General features: G+C 37.6%; 2 protein-coding genes across 3 annotated transcripts; both read right to left on the reverse strand.

Annotated features, from left to right (window-relative positions):
• Positions 1–618: 618 nt before the first annotated feature.
• Positions 619–3,760, reverse strand: LOC112294541 (uncharacterized). 2 transcript variants are annotated; one of them, XM_024545093.3, is made up of 4 exons: positions 3,256–3,760; positions 1,911–2,238; positions 1,616–1,721; positions 619–1,269 (listed from the first exon to the last, which is right to left on the reverse strand). In XM_024545093.3, exons 1-4 carry the CDS (start codon positions 3,588–3,590, stop codon positions 1,091–1,093), a joined length of 948 nt encoding a protein of 315 aa, XP_024400861.1. In that variant the 5' UTR covers positions 3,591–3,760; the 3' UTR covers positions 619–1,090. The 2 variants fall into 2 exon arrangements, with proteins under 2 accessions (XP_024400861.1, XP_024400860.1); XM_024545092.3 differs by having other exon boundaries at positions 619–1,380.
• Positions 3,761–4,584: 824 nt separating this feature from the next.
• On the reverse strand, positions 4,585–8,674 carry LOC112294542 (MYG1 protein C694.04c). The gene is made up of 7 exons (XM_024545094.3): positions 8,013–8,674; positions 6,839–6,985; positions 6,504–6,602; positions 6,050–6,238; positions 5,706–5,825; positions 5,528–5,599; positions 4,585–5,007 (listed from the first exon to the last, which is right to left on the reverse strand). The coding sequence occupies exons 1-7, from the start codon at positions 8,319–8,321 to the stop codon at positions 4,765–4,767; spliced, it is 1,179 nt and encodes a 392-aa protein (XP_024400862.1). The 5' UTR covers positions 8,322–8,674; the 3' UTR covers positions 4,585–4,764.
• Between the last annotated feature and the right edge of the window lie 6,865 nt (positions 8,675–15,539).

Raw genomic sequence — 15,539 nt, forward strand, 5'->3', positions numbered from 1 at the left:
TCTATAGTTTTTTATAATGTAATATTTTTTTCAAAAAATCATAAACTGTTTAGATTTATATTTTAAAAAAGTTGTTTCAAAAATAACAACTTTTTTTAAAATAAAAATCTTAGAAAATAAAAAATAAAAATTCTTGTATGATACAAGTAGTTGATTTAAATTATCTTGATTTGTAATATTTTTAGCATTGAAGTTTCTTATCTAAGAGTCCATTGAAGTATTCTTTTTTAGTTATATTTGTTAGAATTTGATATTTGATACATGCATTGGCAAAATTTCGAATCTTTGTTTGATTAAAAAACTGGTAATCTTAATGTCAACTTTGTTATGGTATTTTACTAATTCTTTTAATTAATAATTCTTACAATGGATTCTTAATATTAAGGTCTTACCTCTCATTTGAAGTTTGAAAACTTATATTTCATAGGCCAATACATCCAACAGTAAAAAGAGCATTTCCATACATACAACTTCCTTCTTAAAACTCAGCATGTTCTGCTTTCCGTGTTATGAATAGCATCACATACCAACAAAAAAAAAATCTTAATAAATGATCCAACATCAACTTTAACCATAAATCTCTGGAATTTTCATGTATAGAACACATCGTCAAAGTCATCCAGGAAATAGAAATCCCATTAACGTTTAGCTTGTATTGAAAACTTACACCCAATAAAAATCTACACAAAACCTTTTGCATAACCATACCAGAAACTTTAATGCCATTCAGCCTCCATTTGCAAGACCTGGCAAAAAGAAAACTGATATACCAAAACCACCAACACCGATTTAGTACCCTATCAAATATTATACTGAGAACCCTATATTCTACTGTTAGAAATTCTGTATTTACAGGGTAAAGAAACCGAATAAGACATCTTTTCACCAAATCTTCTGAGAATCATATCCTTAGTAAAACTTTCATCATTGTCGAAGGACAATAAAGTGCAACGTTCTCCCTCAAGGAACATAGAGCAAGCTTAGTAACATGTCGGGCAACACTGAGTGTTGATGTCGAACCAACTACCTCGAATAGCAACTTCAATGTCCACTCCTAATCGGTTCAGACAATTGATGCAGCATAGATGCATCAACCCCGCTTAAATACAGCTGATCTCTTAAAGATCACGACAGCCAAGACCATCACCGCAAACATGAAAGAGGCCTTCACTGTACGCTCAAAGAAATTGGTCTTCCCATCACTAGCACCGTTAACAGGGCTTTTCTTCTCCGCAGTCTCGAATAGTGAAGTCACAAAATCCTGGAAGCCTGTAACAAACTTGGTGAATGCCTTCTTTGATTTCCAAAAGAATTGAGAGAAGACATTAGTGTGGTTCTGAGAGCTTCTGACATTCTTATTCATACCACCGCCAAAGGAATCTACCAAAAACGAACACATTAAATCAGAACCGACATTCGATCCAACAAATACTTAACTAGATGAAAAAAAAAAAAAAAAAAAAAAAAAAAAAAAAAAAAACCCTGAAAACAGCAAGGCAATCAAGCTAAAGGCTCATGAATAATTCACAATCGACTAGCAATAGCAGCGAAACAAAATGGTTGAAGCTCAAAAATTGTGAGACACAAGGTACGCAGATGGCAATATTAGAAGTACCCTCAGAATTAGGAGCACTGAAGTTCCGGCGAAATTCTTTGATTTTTTCATTGGACAACACCGCATCCCAAATTGCCTTGTCGGTTGCAAGAGACACCACCATACCCTGCAAGGACATAAGAAAGATATCATGTCAGAAAGTAATCAAGGATTCCATTACAATTAAATAAATTAAAATTTCTTATTACTTATCCGAATAGCGTCAAGCAATTTTCACTAATAGCATCTCTTGAACCTGTTCATATACAGGTTCATAACGAAGACAATTTTATGTTAACCAAATCGAGTCACCAACCTGAACTTGTGGATTGTGCTGAAACTGATAGAAAGCCTCCAGCATGGCGCTACTTGGAGCCCCGGAATGCTTAGGGCTGGTGGCTACTTCGTACAAAGGAGATTCTATACACTCCTTAGACTCAACCAGCGGCTCAACTGGTAGAGGAGAAAGATTCGACGTAACCTCTTCCTCCACTTCTCCAACAGTTGTTACAGTTGACATTTCCGTCGCTTCCACGAGAACTGGGCCAAGTGATGACCGCGGTGATTGTGGGTGACTTCGTGATGAAGAGGATTCAGGTTTAGGCAAAGCTTCAGACTTAGGAGGAGGAGGTGTGAAGAAGCCTCTGTAAAAAAAACAAGAAACAAGACTGTCATGCGATAAGACAACAAAAAATCACCTATATTCCAAGTTAATCAAATACAGCACACAAATAAATAATGAAACCTTTTTTTTTTTTGAATGTATCCATGAATAGGTGAAGATAATATAATGCCAAACTCTAACAACCCAATCTGAACATGAACACATCAGTTCTACTTACTGCTATCTGATCTTTAGTAGTACGAAAAATATAACATCGAAACATAGCACAGAGAAGTAGCTCTTGCATTTGATCTTTAACGGGAAGTGAATCTGACCACTTTCTGCACTGTTATAACAAACAAGGTCTCTGACCGATGTGATGACGACCCAGCGACAATCTTGATTAGATTAAAAATTTAATCCTTAAAACAAGCATAACGTGAACAAGAATTCTAAGATTTAGGTTTGCAGAAAATTGCGCAAGGCACATGCCGAATTGATGATAAGTTAAGTAGAAGTTCCCTAACCAGATGGAATGCTGACCATGCGATCCCCTACTCTTCTCATGCAATGAGAAATTCAAGTTAAGGAATCAATCCATAGGAGGACTCAACTACAACAACTAAAAAAAGATAGTTGAGGAATATTTAATCTACCAATAGCATAAAAGGGACATGGATGGTTTCCAAAAAGATTCAGAAAAAATTCTCATAACATGGATTCGAGTACATTTCTCCTTGTGGAACCTAATGACAATCTGTCTGATGAGCACGAGAGAAGTATCCACAATATTCAACCCAAAACCTAGGTCATTCTCGAGAAGGAAAATAATAAAAGGCTGTCGTCTTCTGCATCAGAAAACCATCCTTAATTCTTGCAAGTAAACGAAGGAGACCTAGAAATAGAGCTCGAATTATACAACATTTCAATAAAACAGACCCCAACCCACACATGCACAAACTACCAGGACTTCAGAAATCCAGATTTCCGACGAATTCCAGTTTGTCATCAGCAAACAAAAGCACAACCCCAATTCGGTGAATCACGAGGTACATACAATCGAAGAGCATTCTGGAGATCGGACGACGCTTCTTCAACCTCTTCCACAGTAGGCAGCGACCCAAAGACATAATGATCCCGCTCCTCATCTCCTGCGATCTCCCAATCCTCGCCATCCCAGAACTGTCGAGGCCCATAGCTCACCGCAGACAATCCAGGGTGTGCATGTATACCCCCTACGGCTTTGCATTTACACGAAGCTCCTCGCGATCGGGGTGAAGCATTAGGCGGGGGAGCACAGTGGCAGTAAGCTGCGTTCGTCGTGACCGCCACGGTGGGAGCTGCAGCTCCCACCGCGCGCGCGACGCTTCTCCACAGCGACCCACCTCCCATGCTCACTCACTCACACACAAACTGCAACCTAATTCCCCCCCTCCACCACGCAACTCTCCTCTCTCACAACTCGAATTTCGATCCGCTGGGCACGCTCACCATTCTCCCCACAACAACAGCAACAACCGACTCGTCGATGGATCATGCAACAGCAGCAGGATCAGAGCTCGGCAACGTCTCTTCGGAGTCGGCGATGTGCTCCCCCTGTTCTCAAGAGGAGCGCCTCCACCCGGTGCTTCTCAGGGCGGTGAACACACCGGCCGGTGTTTTATTCTTGGATGAACATAATATCCCAACGGTATTCATCCACTTCGAGTCGGCACATGTTTAGAAAAATCTAGGAAGGTCGGTTATAATGTTTTTTTGGGAGAAGAATGTACATAATTTGTTAATAATTTTTTTTGCTTTCTAATGATGTGTGTTGAAATAGCTTCAGCTTGATAATAAGATTTTTTTCTATTTCGTAAGTCAGTTTTGGTTTCTAATTTCAGTACAATCATAGCATCATAATTATTCATCATGTAATGCATCATTCTTGTGCTAATTCCTACTCACAAATTACATGAATTTAAAATCGTGTTATTTTATTTACACCTCATTGGAAGAATTTCGAGATTATAGAATTCGGTTAACAGTTTTACTCACACGTCTGCCAAATTCTGCCCAAATATCGTATCTAAAAGTGAAATAATTTATTTACGAATACTTTATTATTTGATGAATAAAATATAACAATTCATTTTTTGCTCTCCTCAGTGGTTTTGAATGTTCTGGATCTCAGTTTTGATAACTTTTTCTTTCAGATTGTGCATAAAGGATGATACAGAAACCTTCTTAAATAATTGTTTTTTACTTTCAAATCAATTAATGCCAACATCATTCACATGAGTGGTTGACAGGAGAGTAAACTGCAGTTGATGAATTTAATCAGAATCCAGTAAAGGAGAAATGGAACGGCATAGATGGGCAATGTTAAGTGTGTTGACAGGGTTGATGGGCTGGATAGCGGGGATAGAAGCTCCCATCAAAAGATTAGAGAACCCATTTAACACAGCACTGGGTCACGTGAGCTCCCTTTAAAAAGTGAGTTTTCCTGACACAGCAGACGTGCTCAATAGGAAGAGAGCACCAAAACAAACAAATTCTCTCACGTCTGTGAAAGACATAATGAGACCTACACAGTCTGAGCATCTCGCATTGCTAAAGCTTTTCTGGCCAACGCAAGCGCCCCCTCAAACGTTTTAGCCCCACCAATAAAGCCACTCATGTGAACAAACACACATCCATCAATTCCGGACTCTTTTGAGAGCTCGTCGTCTCTCAGACCTCGCCATACAGCAGGCAGTGGCAGCCGGTTTTCAAATGATCCTGGAGTCAATGATACTGCTTGCACTCTCCATCCTTTGCTTCGACCATCCTGCTCACATGCACACCCGAAGTTTACGTATAATCGATAATGGAATCGATTTGTTTGAGATGCCACAGCATCATGCTGGGAAAAAATAAATACTATTACAATGGTCTAGGTGATTTGAATCAGCCCAACAGGGTTCTGGAGGAGTAAGAGCAAAACGTAGTCAATTTAACGAGGGTCACAGCTTAAAAGGAGCATGATTCTTGAGAGGATGATTTTATAGAGATATTTTTAGTTTATTTACACATAGAAAACTGACATCTCAGGAAATTACACTTTTGAGTATTGTACATGATTTTGAAGTGCTTATGTGCATTCCAATAAGCAACTGAAACAAGGACACGAATAGGGACGCAAAATCGTCAACGCCACACACTGAGTTGCCGTTGAATTTCCTCTGCTCTTGAAAAATGCTGGTCCTCTACAAAATCTAGAGTAGAGCTTTTACATAGGAAGGAGCGTGCATGAACGTTTAACAGCGATCCACAACAACCAACATAGCAGAAATGAAAGGGTGCAGTACCTCGTAGAGTACATATTTAATGGTTGGATCTATGTTCAACTCCTTTTCAAGATCCGCTAGGTGTCCCTTCCACTGTCAATATCATCATCAATACAAATCTTAACAAGGTTGAAGACCATGAAGTTCCAAAAGAAGGGCTAAAATGAATTTAAAAATTACGTTTTATAGAGTAACTTACGGGGCAGTAGTGCTTGATTATCAAAATTTCGCCAGAGCTGTCATCTTTTAGTCTGTCTGCAAGACACTCTGCAACGATGGAGCGTGCTGGCAACCAAGATCTAGCATAATATCGTACAGACTGCCAGAGTCCAACCATGTAATTAGTGCCTCCATGCAACAATGACCGCTCCAAGGTGCATCATACGACTCGAACACCTTACATTAGGCTCCACAGGTTAAACATTGCGAACACCCAAATTAATCACGTAAACCTTACTGTAAAAAGGACAAACGGAGACTGCCGAACAGATCAACCTTGAAAAGTAGGTAGAATGCGGCTTCTAAAGATGTCTATGCGAATACCTCCAGGAACTCGCTACCAGCAAGACTCATGGCTTTACGGAAAGCCTCATCTTCGGCTTCTGGTGTCTGCTCGTCCATCCAATCAGGGTTTAGTCTTCCTACTCTAGCTGACAAGTGGGTATCGTTTGAGTAACGGGGGGGTTTGTCTGTGTCGTATAAATTAATCCCGTTATCAATACCATCAACGGCCTGCAACCATAATAATTTGAGAAAATATTCAGCATTCACAACATCAATATTAATAATAAAATAAAATAAAAACTTACAGGCATCGCAAGTTAACTCTTCCACATCTAGTTTCATTCAAAAGTATGGTCTGTACAGAGAATACGTCTACAACGAGCAGTTATATCCCATTTCTTTACCCGTGAGGATATCAAGATTAGAGTAGGTTCGTAGTATCTTATAACCAGATTATCACAACACACACCCATGTTCTAATACATTGAAATACCTCCATAAAACTTTTGTAAACAGCTAAAAAAACCCGTTGAACATCTGGATGATCTTCACTCAAACCTAGCTCCTTTGCCACTATCTCTTGTCCATAATGCTGCCAAAGTAATCCAAACGTCAAGATCTCAGTGTCTATTTAATTTCAATCAAAGAAGCAAGCAAAAATGCTACTGTCTAGTAGCGTTTGATGCAATTGAACATCCAATGAGTTTCAAAGAGCTATTTTATGTAACTAACATCAGACAACTGTAAGAAAGAAACATTAGGAAGCTAAAGAAAGTAAGCTACGTTGTTCCAAGTATGGTATGCGAGAGAAAAATAGCCAAAGTGTACCTTATAAACAAGTCCAGCACTGCTCAGTTTCGTAACAAAGCCATGCCCAAAGTTATGGTTAAACCCACGCTGATGGTGATCATAACGATCGGTTGCAGGATCATATGCACCACCAACGTCCAGCACAGCATCACAGGTATCCAGGACCTGAATAAACAGATGTTCAATATCCAAAAATTAATAACTAAAAATTAACATAAGAACCGTACGCATCAATTTCAAAATCTTGCTACACACATCCCTAAATTCCATCACAATTACTCTGAAACCATAATAATGAAGTGCAATGCATATAGTTCGGATGAATCCAAGGGAAACATTGGGTGTGTATGCATATCTACTCACTCACACACACACACACACACACACACACACACACACAGCCCTTAAAACCTTACTCTGATGGACCCTTACATCAATATGCCATTCGAAACAATCCAGACAGTCATATAAAGTGCGAGAGACAATATTGTATTCGACTGATTCGGAGGAATTAGTCCAATATAATATTGTTATCTCGTAGGCGACAAGTCCCACACTTCTCTCGAAATGCAGAAAACTTTCAAAATAACGGATTTAGATTGTGTTATAGGGTTAGTCATTTAAAAATATATTGAGCAATGTTGCTTGCTCAATATGCAGAGAATCCACATGCCCTTGCTTCATTTCATACACGGAACGCCAATTAACCATACATGACCATGAATAACATAGACCTCATTAAACATGAATCGGGCTCTTTGCTCATGAAATTATACACTAGCTCACCGCATGTTACTAAGAACTGCATTGTTCGTAAAACTTGCAGAGCCATGTATGCATACATATAATTGCTTGCGCAAGCCAGTATATTCTTTCTATCACATTGAATCCCAACTTGTCGTCCCACCAATAAGCTTGCAGAACTCTAAAATTAATGCATTCCTGAACATCTAATCCCATTCTAGTGTTTGGATCGTAACCACAGAGGGAAGAAATTACAGCCCTGGAATTCATTTCTAGACGTTCTAATCAAAGGTTCGAAATAAATAAAAACAAAAATAAAAATAAATTAGGGTTTAAGGAACCCTAAAACCGAAACAAGCAAAACCCACCTCTGGCAATCCGCCGTCCAAAAAACCAGCAATTAGACGACGATAACAAAGACGAAACCACATATAGGTCTGTGTCATACCTTCTGATCTCGGGTCCGTACAATCTGCGCGTCCGCATATTTGTCAGTGAGCCGGATCATGAAGCACCCAAGCGCCTCATCGCAGTGAAAAGTTCCATTGTGAGTGCCCACCCTTTTGCCCATCTCGTGAACGCCACCCGACGCACTGAACGTACGACTGAAGCTCTCAGGCACCAATGTATCACGCCGAGCAACACCGCTCCAACGCGACAGCGAGCCTGTCACAGGGCACAGTAGTAAGAAGCGACGGTGCGGTGTGCAGATGAGCGTCCTCTTTGTGATGTGGGAGAAGACAAGACTCCGGAGCATCTCTCTGGAACTACTTCGGCACTCAAAGCCCTGCGCAGTAACTCCGCAACTAAACGTGTGAAGGCTTGACAAGACGATGGAGAAGGATGCATCCGACTCACAAAACAATGCGCCACGGGACCAGGCGTCGTGCGCAGTAACTCCGGTGCACTCTCGCAGACAATTTTGGTTTACAACAATGCACTTGTTTTATTGATACTTTAATGCCTGATGAACTTTCCCATCGATAATTATCTTGAACTCCATTCTTTTTTAGATGAATTCTGTGCAAATGGAGCAAAATATACCTTCACCAGACTTCAATTTTTGTCATGGATTTCATCTACTATTGTTTACTTCTACTCCAGAGTATAATTTCTTAAAGATGTTTCGATTTTGATGGTTCTAGTTTGTCTATAGTTATTGATGAATGAATTGTGCATGTCCTATCACAGAGACGGGCAGAATCCTAAAGAAAATGCACAATTCATTTATTATTATTATTATTATTTTGTTCAACCATTATTGTATTATAACTAGTGTTCTATGCAAAAATTCCGTGTGGAAGGGAAACGTCCGAAATCTGCTCTGAAACTTCGTCCCAGCTGAGTGCAACTTTCGTTCCAACCAGCTCCACGTTCGTTGTGGAGATGGGACGAGAGCCGGACAAATTCGTTTCGTCTCAAATATTAGCCTCATAGTATCCTGGGCGTTGTGTCTCTAGAAAGGACAATTCTCGAGTGAAGGTGGAGGTCCAAATGCATTTCTCGACTGCGACGGACAACTGCCGTGGCTCAGGTCACGAGGCCATTGATGCTGGTTCCGGAGCTGTTTGATAGTAACTGCAAAGTCTTAAGTCTCTGTAGACTGTAGAATTGAGCTTTTCAGAACCACGTACCAGAAAAAGCTCCTTCAAAAATTGTCGTATGCTTCCAAGATACTGCCACTGCTTAGCTTGGTCTTGGTTGCCGTCATATCCTGCTGCTCAGAGTCTCTCTGAATTGCATCCTTTAGTGAGATGTTAAATATGTCACGATATCTTGGAGGAATCCACTGTTCAATCTGTCGTAACCTATCCATTCACACCTCATGATGGTAAAAAAGTTTTTATTGACACATTACCAAAATAAAAGTAGAATGGCAATTGTGCAAGTCAAAATAGACAAAAAAATAGTATATAAAGATTTTTCTTAGCTACAATTACTCTTCTTCATTAGTTAGCAAAAACCACTCTAGACCAATATTTAATATTGACAGATAAGCATGCCTTATGTATATGTTCACACTATGTTTACAAGTATGTTGTAAGTTAAGTATCTCTCCCTTTATTTGTGATTTTTTGTATATTGTTGATGTTATCACGGACATACTCATAATTACATATACAAATATGTAGAAGTAAGTAAAAGTAAATAAAAGTAAGTAAATTCTATAGTATTTAATATGATAGCTTCCTAGAAGCTTCATAGACACTGCTTTGACTTAATAGGTGTCTTTAATTGACTTTTTGGATTAGAAACGTGGTCAACAAGTTAGCCATGTGTCCACATGTTGTTAGTTTGAAGACCAAGCTAACAATGTGGTCCACACATAGAAAAACTTACCTTGTAAGTCAAAGCATGTGTCCTACAAAGTCAACACATATTAGAGGTCCTATAGAACGTCACCACGTAGTCCTTAGTTAGATAGTATATATACAGACAAGAGTGAAGCCTTATTCACTCTTGTCAATTCTTTTCTTGCTTCCAGTCTAGTTTTAAGTGAGTCTAGTTTTCTTATCTTTTGGTAATAGCCATTCCAATTTCTCTTTTAATATACATACTTGTTTATTTATATTTTGTTACCTTTTTTTGAGTGAAGGCTCACTTGTCTGAATTGCTTTTTCATCGAGTTCTTGTCCTTGACAGATAGACAAGAGTACACCTACAATATCAGAGCTTTGTCTAATCTTGATTAAGAATAGATTATCCCTTTTTTTTGATAAGATATAAGCATATTAGAAGTTGTAGATTATCATCTTCTGAATTGATAATGTCCTTAATATTTTCTTTGTTTTCAAGTCCTCTCTTCGATTTGTCTTGAGCGATATAAGACATCTTCTCTTTTCTAAGTGTTATCATGGCACAACTTATTGAAATGAAGAGTGCAATGGCATAAATGCAAGAGCAATTGAGGGAGTTAATGCTTGCAATACATCAACTCAATTTACCACCACAAGGAGCAAAAGTGGCAAGAAGTGAAGATATAGAAATGGTTGGAGCTGCTTCAATATTTACACCAAATCATGTCCTTTTTCCTATGGTGGAACACCCTTCCAATACTAGAGAACCAAGAATTATCCTACTCGAGAAGTTTGATAGCACTAGATCCAAATTTTGAAGATTTATCAATCAAGTGTAACTTGTGATTGAACTTCAACCCTAAAGCTATCCAACTCTAAGATCCCAAGTTAGATTCATTAGTACGCTTTTTTCAGGTTCAACACTATCATGGTTTTCATCTTTTCTTGAACGACAAGATCCAATATTGGATAATCTAGAGACTTTTTTGGCGGAGTTTCGATCCATGTATGGAAAACATGATGTAATTTGTATTGCAACCAATAAGATCCGTATTTTACGACAAGGCAATCGATCAATAACGTTGTATGCTTCACAATTTTGACAACTTGCAACTAATATCAAGTAGGATGATCCTGCATTTATTAGCCAATTACTCTACGAATTATGATATGAAGTAAAAAAAATTAATGCTCAACTTACATGATTCTCAAACATAGAGTCAAGCAATTGACTTTGCTGTAAAGTGCGACAATTGCCTTTTAGAATTTTAATCTGAGAACTATATAAGTCGACCTCAACATTACTATAATTCAATGGCAACACCAACACCTCTTCAATACATACATTTAGAAGTAGAGGATATGCAAATTGATGTAGTACGTTTCAAACCTCTTACTTAACAAGAAAAGACTCGTCGTCGTCAAGAAGAATTATGTTTATATTGTGGAGAACCAAAACACACAACTCAACATTGTCCAAAGAAACGACGCAACCACAAAATGAAGAGTATGGCTGTGAAAGAAGACCATATGTTAGAAAACGAGTTTGTCCAGCTTTAATAGGGACCTTGTGGTTGAAACCTTGCACATTATCTAGTAAAGGTCCTATTCTCTCCTCAAAGCCCTCTCCTTGTTTTACATTAAATGTTATTTTAGGACCTAAACATTACAAAGCCTCTACCCTATTAGATTCAAGAGCCTCAGCATGTTTCTTAGATGAAGAATTTACCAAAAGACATAGTTTATCTTTAGTAAAGAAAACTAAACCTGTTCATGTAGAAATCATAGATGGTCGTCCATTATCTTCTGGAGATATTATTCACGAAACCCTTCATATAGAAGTAATAATCAATGGTCATAATAGCTTTGTAGTATTTAATATCATTGAATCTCTCTCTAATCCAATCATTTTAGGTTTACTGTGGTTAAAAAATACAACCCTCAAATAGATTGGATTTTCCAAACTCTTACTTTCTCTAAAAGTATAACTAACAGTGTAGTTAATCAAGTAGAGAGTCATAAGTCCAGTTCAATTAAATCCATATTTATAGGTGCAAAAGCTTTCTTGCATACTACTATGAAAGAATCACCATATATTATTTATGGCACATCTGTTTCTACTAGAGGAAAGACTTCAAGTGGCATTCTAAGCCAATATTAAGAATTTCAAGATGTATTCAAAAAAAAGAACGCAGATACACTCCCGAAACATCATCCCTATGATTGCTCAATTGACCTTCAAGAAGGAGTACAACCACCATTCGGACCAATCTACAATTTATCACATAATGAGTTGACTGAACTCAAGGAGTATATTAAAGAAAATCTAGCCAAGAATTTCATACGCCATTCTAAATCTCCGGTAGGAGCTCCAATTCTATTTGTGAAGAAAAAAAATGAATCATTGCAAATATGTGTTGATTATCTAGGACTGAACAAGATTACCATCAAAAATAGGTATCCACTACTTTTAATATCTAGACTTCTTGATTAACTGAATCAAGCTAAGCTCTATATAAAAATAGATCTCTGGGGAGCATACAATCTAGTACGCATGAAAGAAGGAGATGAATGGAAGACTGTATTTTGAACTAGGTATGGACATTTTGAATACAATGTCATGCCTGTTGGACTTACAAATGCACTAGCAGCTTTTCAACATCTAATGAATGATATTTTTTGAGAGTTTTTGGATGATTTTGTAGTCTATTATCAAGACGACATCTTGATCAATTCTAAGAATCTAGAGGAACTTAAATTTCATATTCGTCATGTCTTACAAAAATTAAGAGATACAAGACTCTATGCCAACATAAAAAAGTGTGTATTCCACACTACTCAAGTCGATTTCTTAGATTACATCATTCCAAATGATGGACTTATGATGGATCCTAAGAAAATTCAAACTATTATAGATTGGAAGATCCGAAAAATGGTAAGAGATGTCCAATACTTTTTAGGATTTGCCAACTACTATCGGATCTTCATCAAAGACTTCTCTCGAGTTGCAACTCGACTTACACATTTAACTTGTAAAGACAAACTCCAATGGAATCAAGAAGTAGAAGTTGCTTTTGAATCTTTGAAGACAACGTTTGTTTCTGCATCAATCTTATATCATGTTGATTTTTTCAAAGCATTCTTTATGGAAACAGATCCATCAGACTTTGCTCTACGTGCGGTTTTGTGACAAATGGGAACAAATGACAAACTTCATCTAGTAGCCTTTCATTCAAGAAAATTCTCAGCAAGAGAAATCAATTATGAAATCTATGACAAAGAACTTCTTGCAGATATGGATTCTTTTCAAGAATGGCATCATTATCTAGAAGGTGCTTCCAGTCCAGTCACCATATATATGGATCACAAGAACCTTGAGTACTTTATGTCAACACGTGTATTAAATCATCGTCAAGCTCATTCGAGCATGTTTTTATCAAGATTCGAAATCATCATCACTTATCGGCTAGGAAAACAACAAGGTTTGTTTGATGTCTTGTCTAGACGTTCTTATCTTGCACCAAAAGAAGGCCATGCAGCTTTTGAGCAACAAAGAATGGTTCTCTTGAAGCCAGAGTAATTTCATCTTCGAGCAATAAAATCAACATTGACTTTTGATTTAACTTTTCTTAAGTAAGTCCAATTAAGTATGTCTTCAGATCCTCTTCTTCATGATATCAAGAATAATTCTTCTAAATCTCATGGTCCTTCTAAATTTGAATTTAAGAACAACCTACTCTATTTTAAACGAAGCCTATATGTTCCAGAAGGAGAAGTAAATTTACGTATTCTTCAATCTCGTCACGACTTCCCAACAGCAGGATATTTTGGATACAATTAGACTTTGGAGCTGATATCTAGGGATTTTTGGTGGCCTCAAATGTAAAAGGCAGTCAAAGATTTTGTACAATCATGTGATAATTGCTCAAGATCAAAAACTCCTCGTCATCGACCTTATGGACTTCGTCAATTATTACCTATTCTAGAACAACCAGGTCTTCTGTTTCTATGAATTTCATCACGGATCTTTTAATCTCAAGTTCTTATGACTCTATATTCGTGATAGTAGATCGTTTTACCAAGATGGCACATTTTGTACCATATACAAAATCTATCACAAGTGAAGAAACAACTAAGTTCTTTCTTGACAATATCTATCGCTATCATGGATTATCCAAGGATATTATATCAGATAGAGGAACTCAATTTGTATCAAGATTTTGGCAGACTCTTTTCAAGATTCTAAAAGTGGATATAAAACTATCTTCGGCATTCCATCCTCAAACTGATGGATAGACGGAGCATGTTAATCAAGTTTCGGAGCATTATTTAAGATGTACCATCAACTACCAATAAGATGATTGGACAACTCTTTTGCCATTGGTAGAGTTTGCTTACAATACCATGGTACATTCTTCTATAAAATAAATATCTTTCTTTGCTAATTATGGTTAACATCCACGACTTGATACTTTTGACTTTTTAAAAGTTGATAATCCTACTGCAAAAGATTTAATGATGCATTCGTCAAAGCTACATGCAACGATGAAGGCACAGTTAAAAGAGGCTCAAGAATAACAAAATGTCAATGTGGATGTCTATCAAAAGGAACAACCACCATACCACTTGGGTGATAAGGTATGGCTACTTCATTGTAATATCAAGATGACTCGTCCTTGTGATAAGTTGGACTATCAAAGGCTAGGACCATTTTCTATTTCTGCATAAATCAATCCAGTTGCATATCATTTACATCTACCGAAGTCAATGAAAATCCATCCAGTATTCCACGTGTCTCTTCTTGAACCATACAAGACAGTGGACATACCAAGAAGATGACAAGCTCTACCTCCTTCTATAGAAGTAGACAATAATGAAGAGTTTGAAGTAAAAGAAGTCTTAGATTGAAAGCAGTACCAAAATAAATTGAAATATCTTATCTATTGGTGCAGATATGATATTAGTAAACGCACATGGGAGCTAGTAAAGAATCTTGCAAATACAGCAAAGGCGGTGGAGGCTTTTCATCGATGACATCCATCAAAATCAAGATGAAAACCTTCTTTATAAAAGAAACAATATCTAGGCAAGATAACATTCTACTTTCAATCTTTGTTTGTAACTTCTTCATAGCTGTGATGCTTAAGAGATGGAGAACAACAACCAGCGGATTTGACTCAAGAGCCTTCATTTGTTGACCTGCCAAACGAGACATTACGATTGTCACAACCTTTAAGATGATGCAATCGAGATGAAGATCTTCAAGAACGACATGTTCTTCCTCGAGTAGATGGCGAGATACAACGCGTTTAGTATCACGACTTGAGAAGGGACTCTTGATGTTTGGTGATTTTGCTAGAGGTAGGAACAACTCCTAATGGTGTTCCAAATATTCTATTCGAAGGAAGTTATGAAGGCCTCAACAATGATCAAATAATTGGGTGGTCTTTCTGCCATGGTATGGGACACTACCGATGGTTGAAAGGCCCTATCAATCATCTTCGAAGAGAACAAAGATGAGAGTATGTGGCGAATACAATTTGTCGCATCATAGATTTCTTCAACATATGATGATCGCTCTTCATGGAACTCGTTCTTAGAAGGGGAAGTAATGTCACGGACATACTCATAATTACATATACAAATATATAGAAGTAAATAAAAGTAGGTAAAAGTAA

This window comes from Physcomitrium patens, chromosome 17 (genome assembly GCF_059467195.1).
Source record: "Physcomitrium patens ecotype Gransden chromosome 17, ASM5946719v1, whole genome shotgun sequence".
NCBI classification, from domain to species: domain Eukaryota; kingdom Viridiplantae; phylum Streptophyta; class Bryopsida; order Funariales; family Funariaceae; genus Physcomitrium; species Physcomitrium patens.

What these genes read in the sequence shown, in the direction of transcription:
- LOC112294541 (XM_024545092.3), bottom strand. Translation starts at nt 3,590, where the DNA reads ATGGGAGGTGGGTCGCTGTGGAGAAGCGTCGCGCGCGCGGTGGGAGCT. An exon ending in CTCCAGAATGCTCTTCGATT is followed by an intron (nt 2,239 to 3,255) that starts GTATGTACCTCG and finishes TTTTTTTTACAG; the next exon opens with AGGCTTCTTCACACCTCCTC. An exon ending in CAGTGCTCCTAATTCTGAGG is followed by an intron (nt 1,381 to 1,615) that starts GTACTTCTAATA and finishes CGTTTTTGGTAG; the next exon opens with ATTCCTTTGGCGGTGGTATG.
- LOC112294542 (XM_024545094.3), bottom strand. Translation starts at nt 8,321, where the DNA reads ATGCTCCGGAGTCTTGTCTTCTCCCACATCACAAAGAGGACGCTCATC. An exon ending in TAATCAAGCACTACTGCCCC is followed by an intron (nt 5,600 to 5,705) that starts GTAAGTTACTCT and finishes TGATATTGACAG; the next exon opens with TGGAAGGGACACCTAGCGGA. An exon ending in TTAAATATGTACTCTACGAG is followed by an intron (nt 5,008 to 5,527) that starts GTACTGCACCCT and finishes GCATGTGAGCAG; the next exon opens with GATGGTCGAAGCAAAGGATG.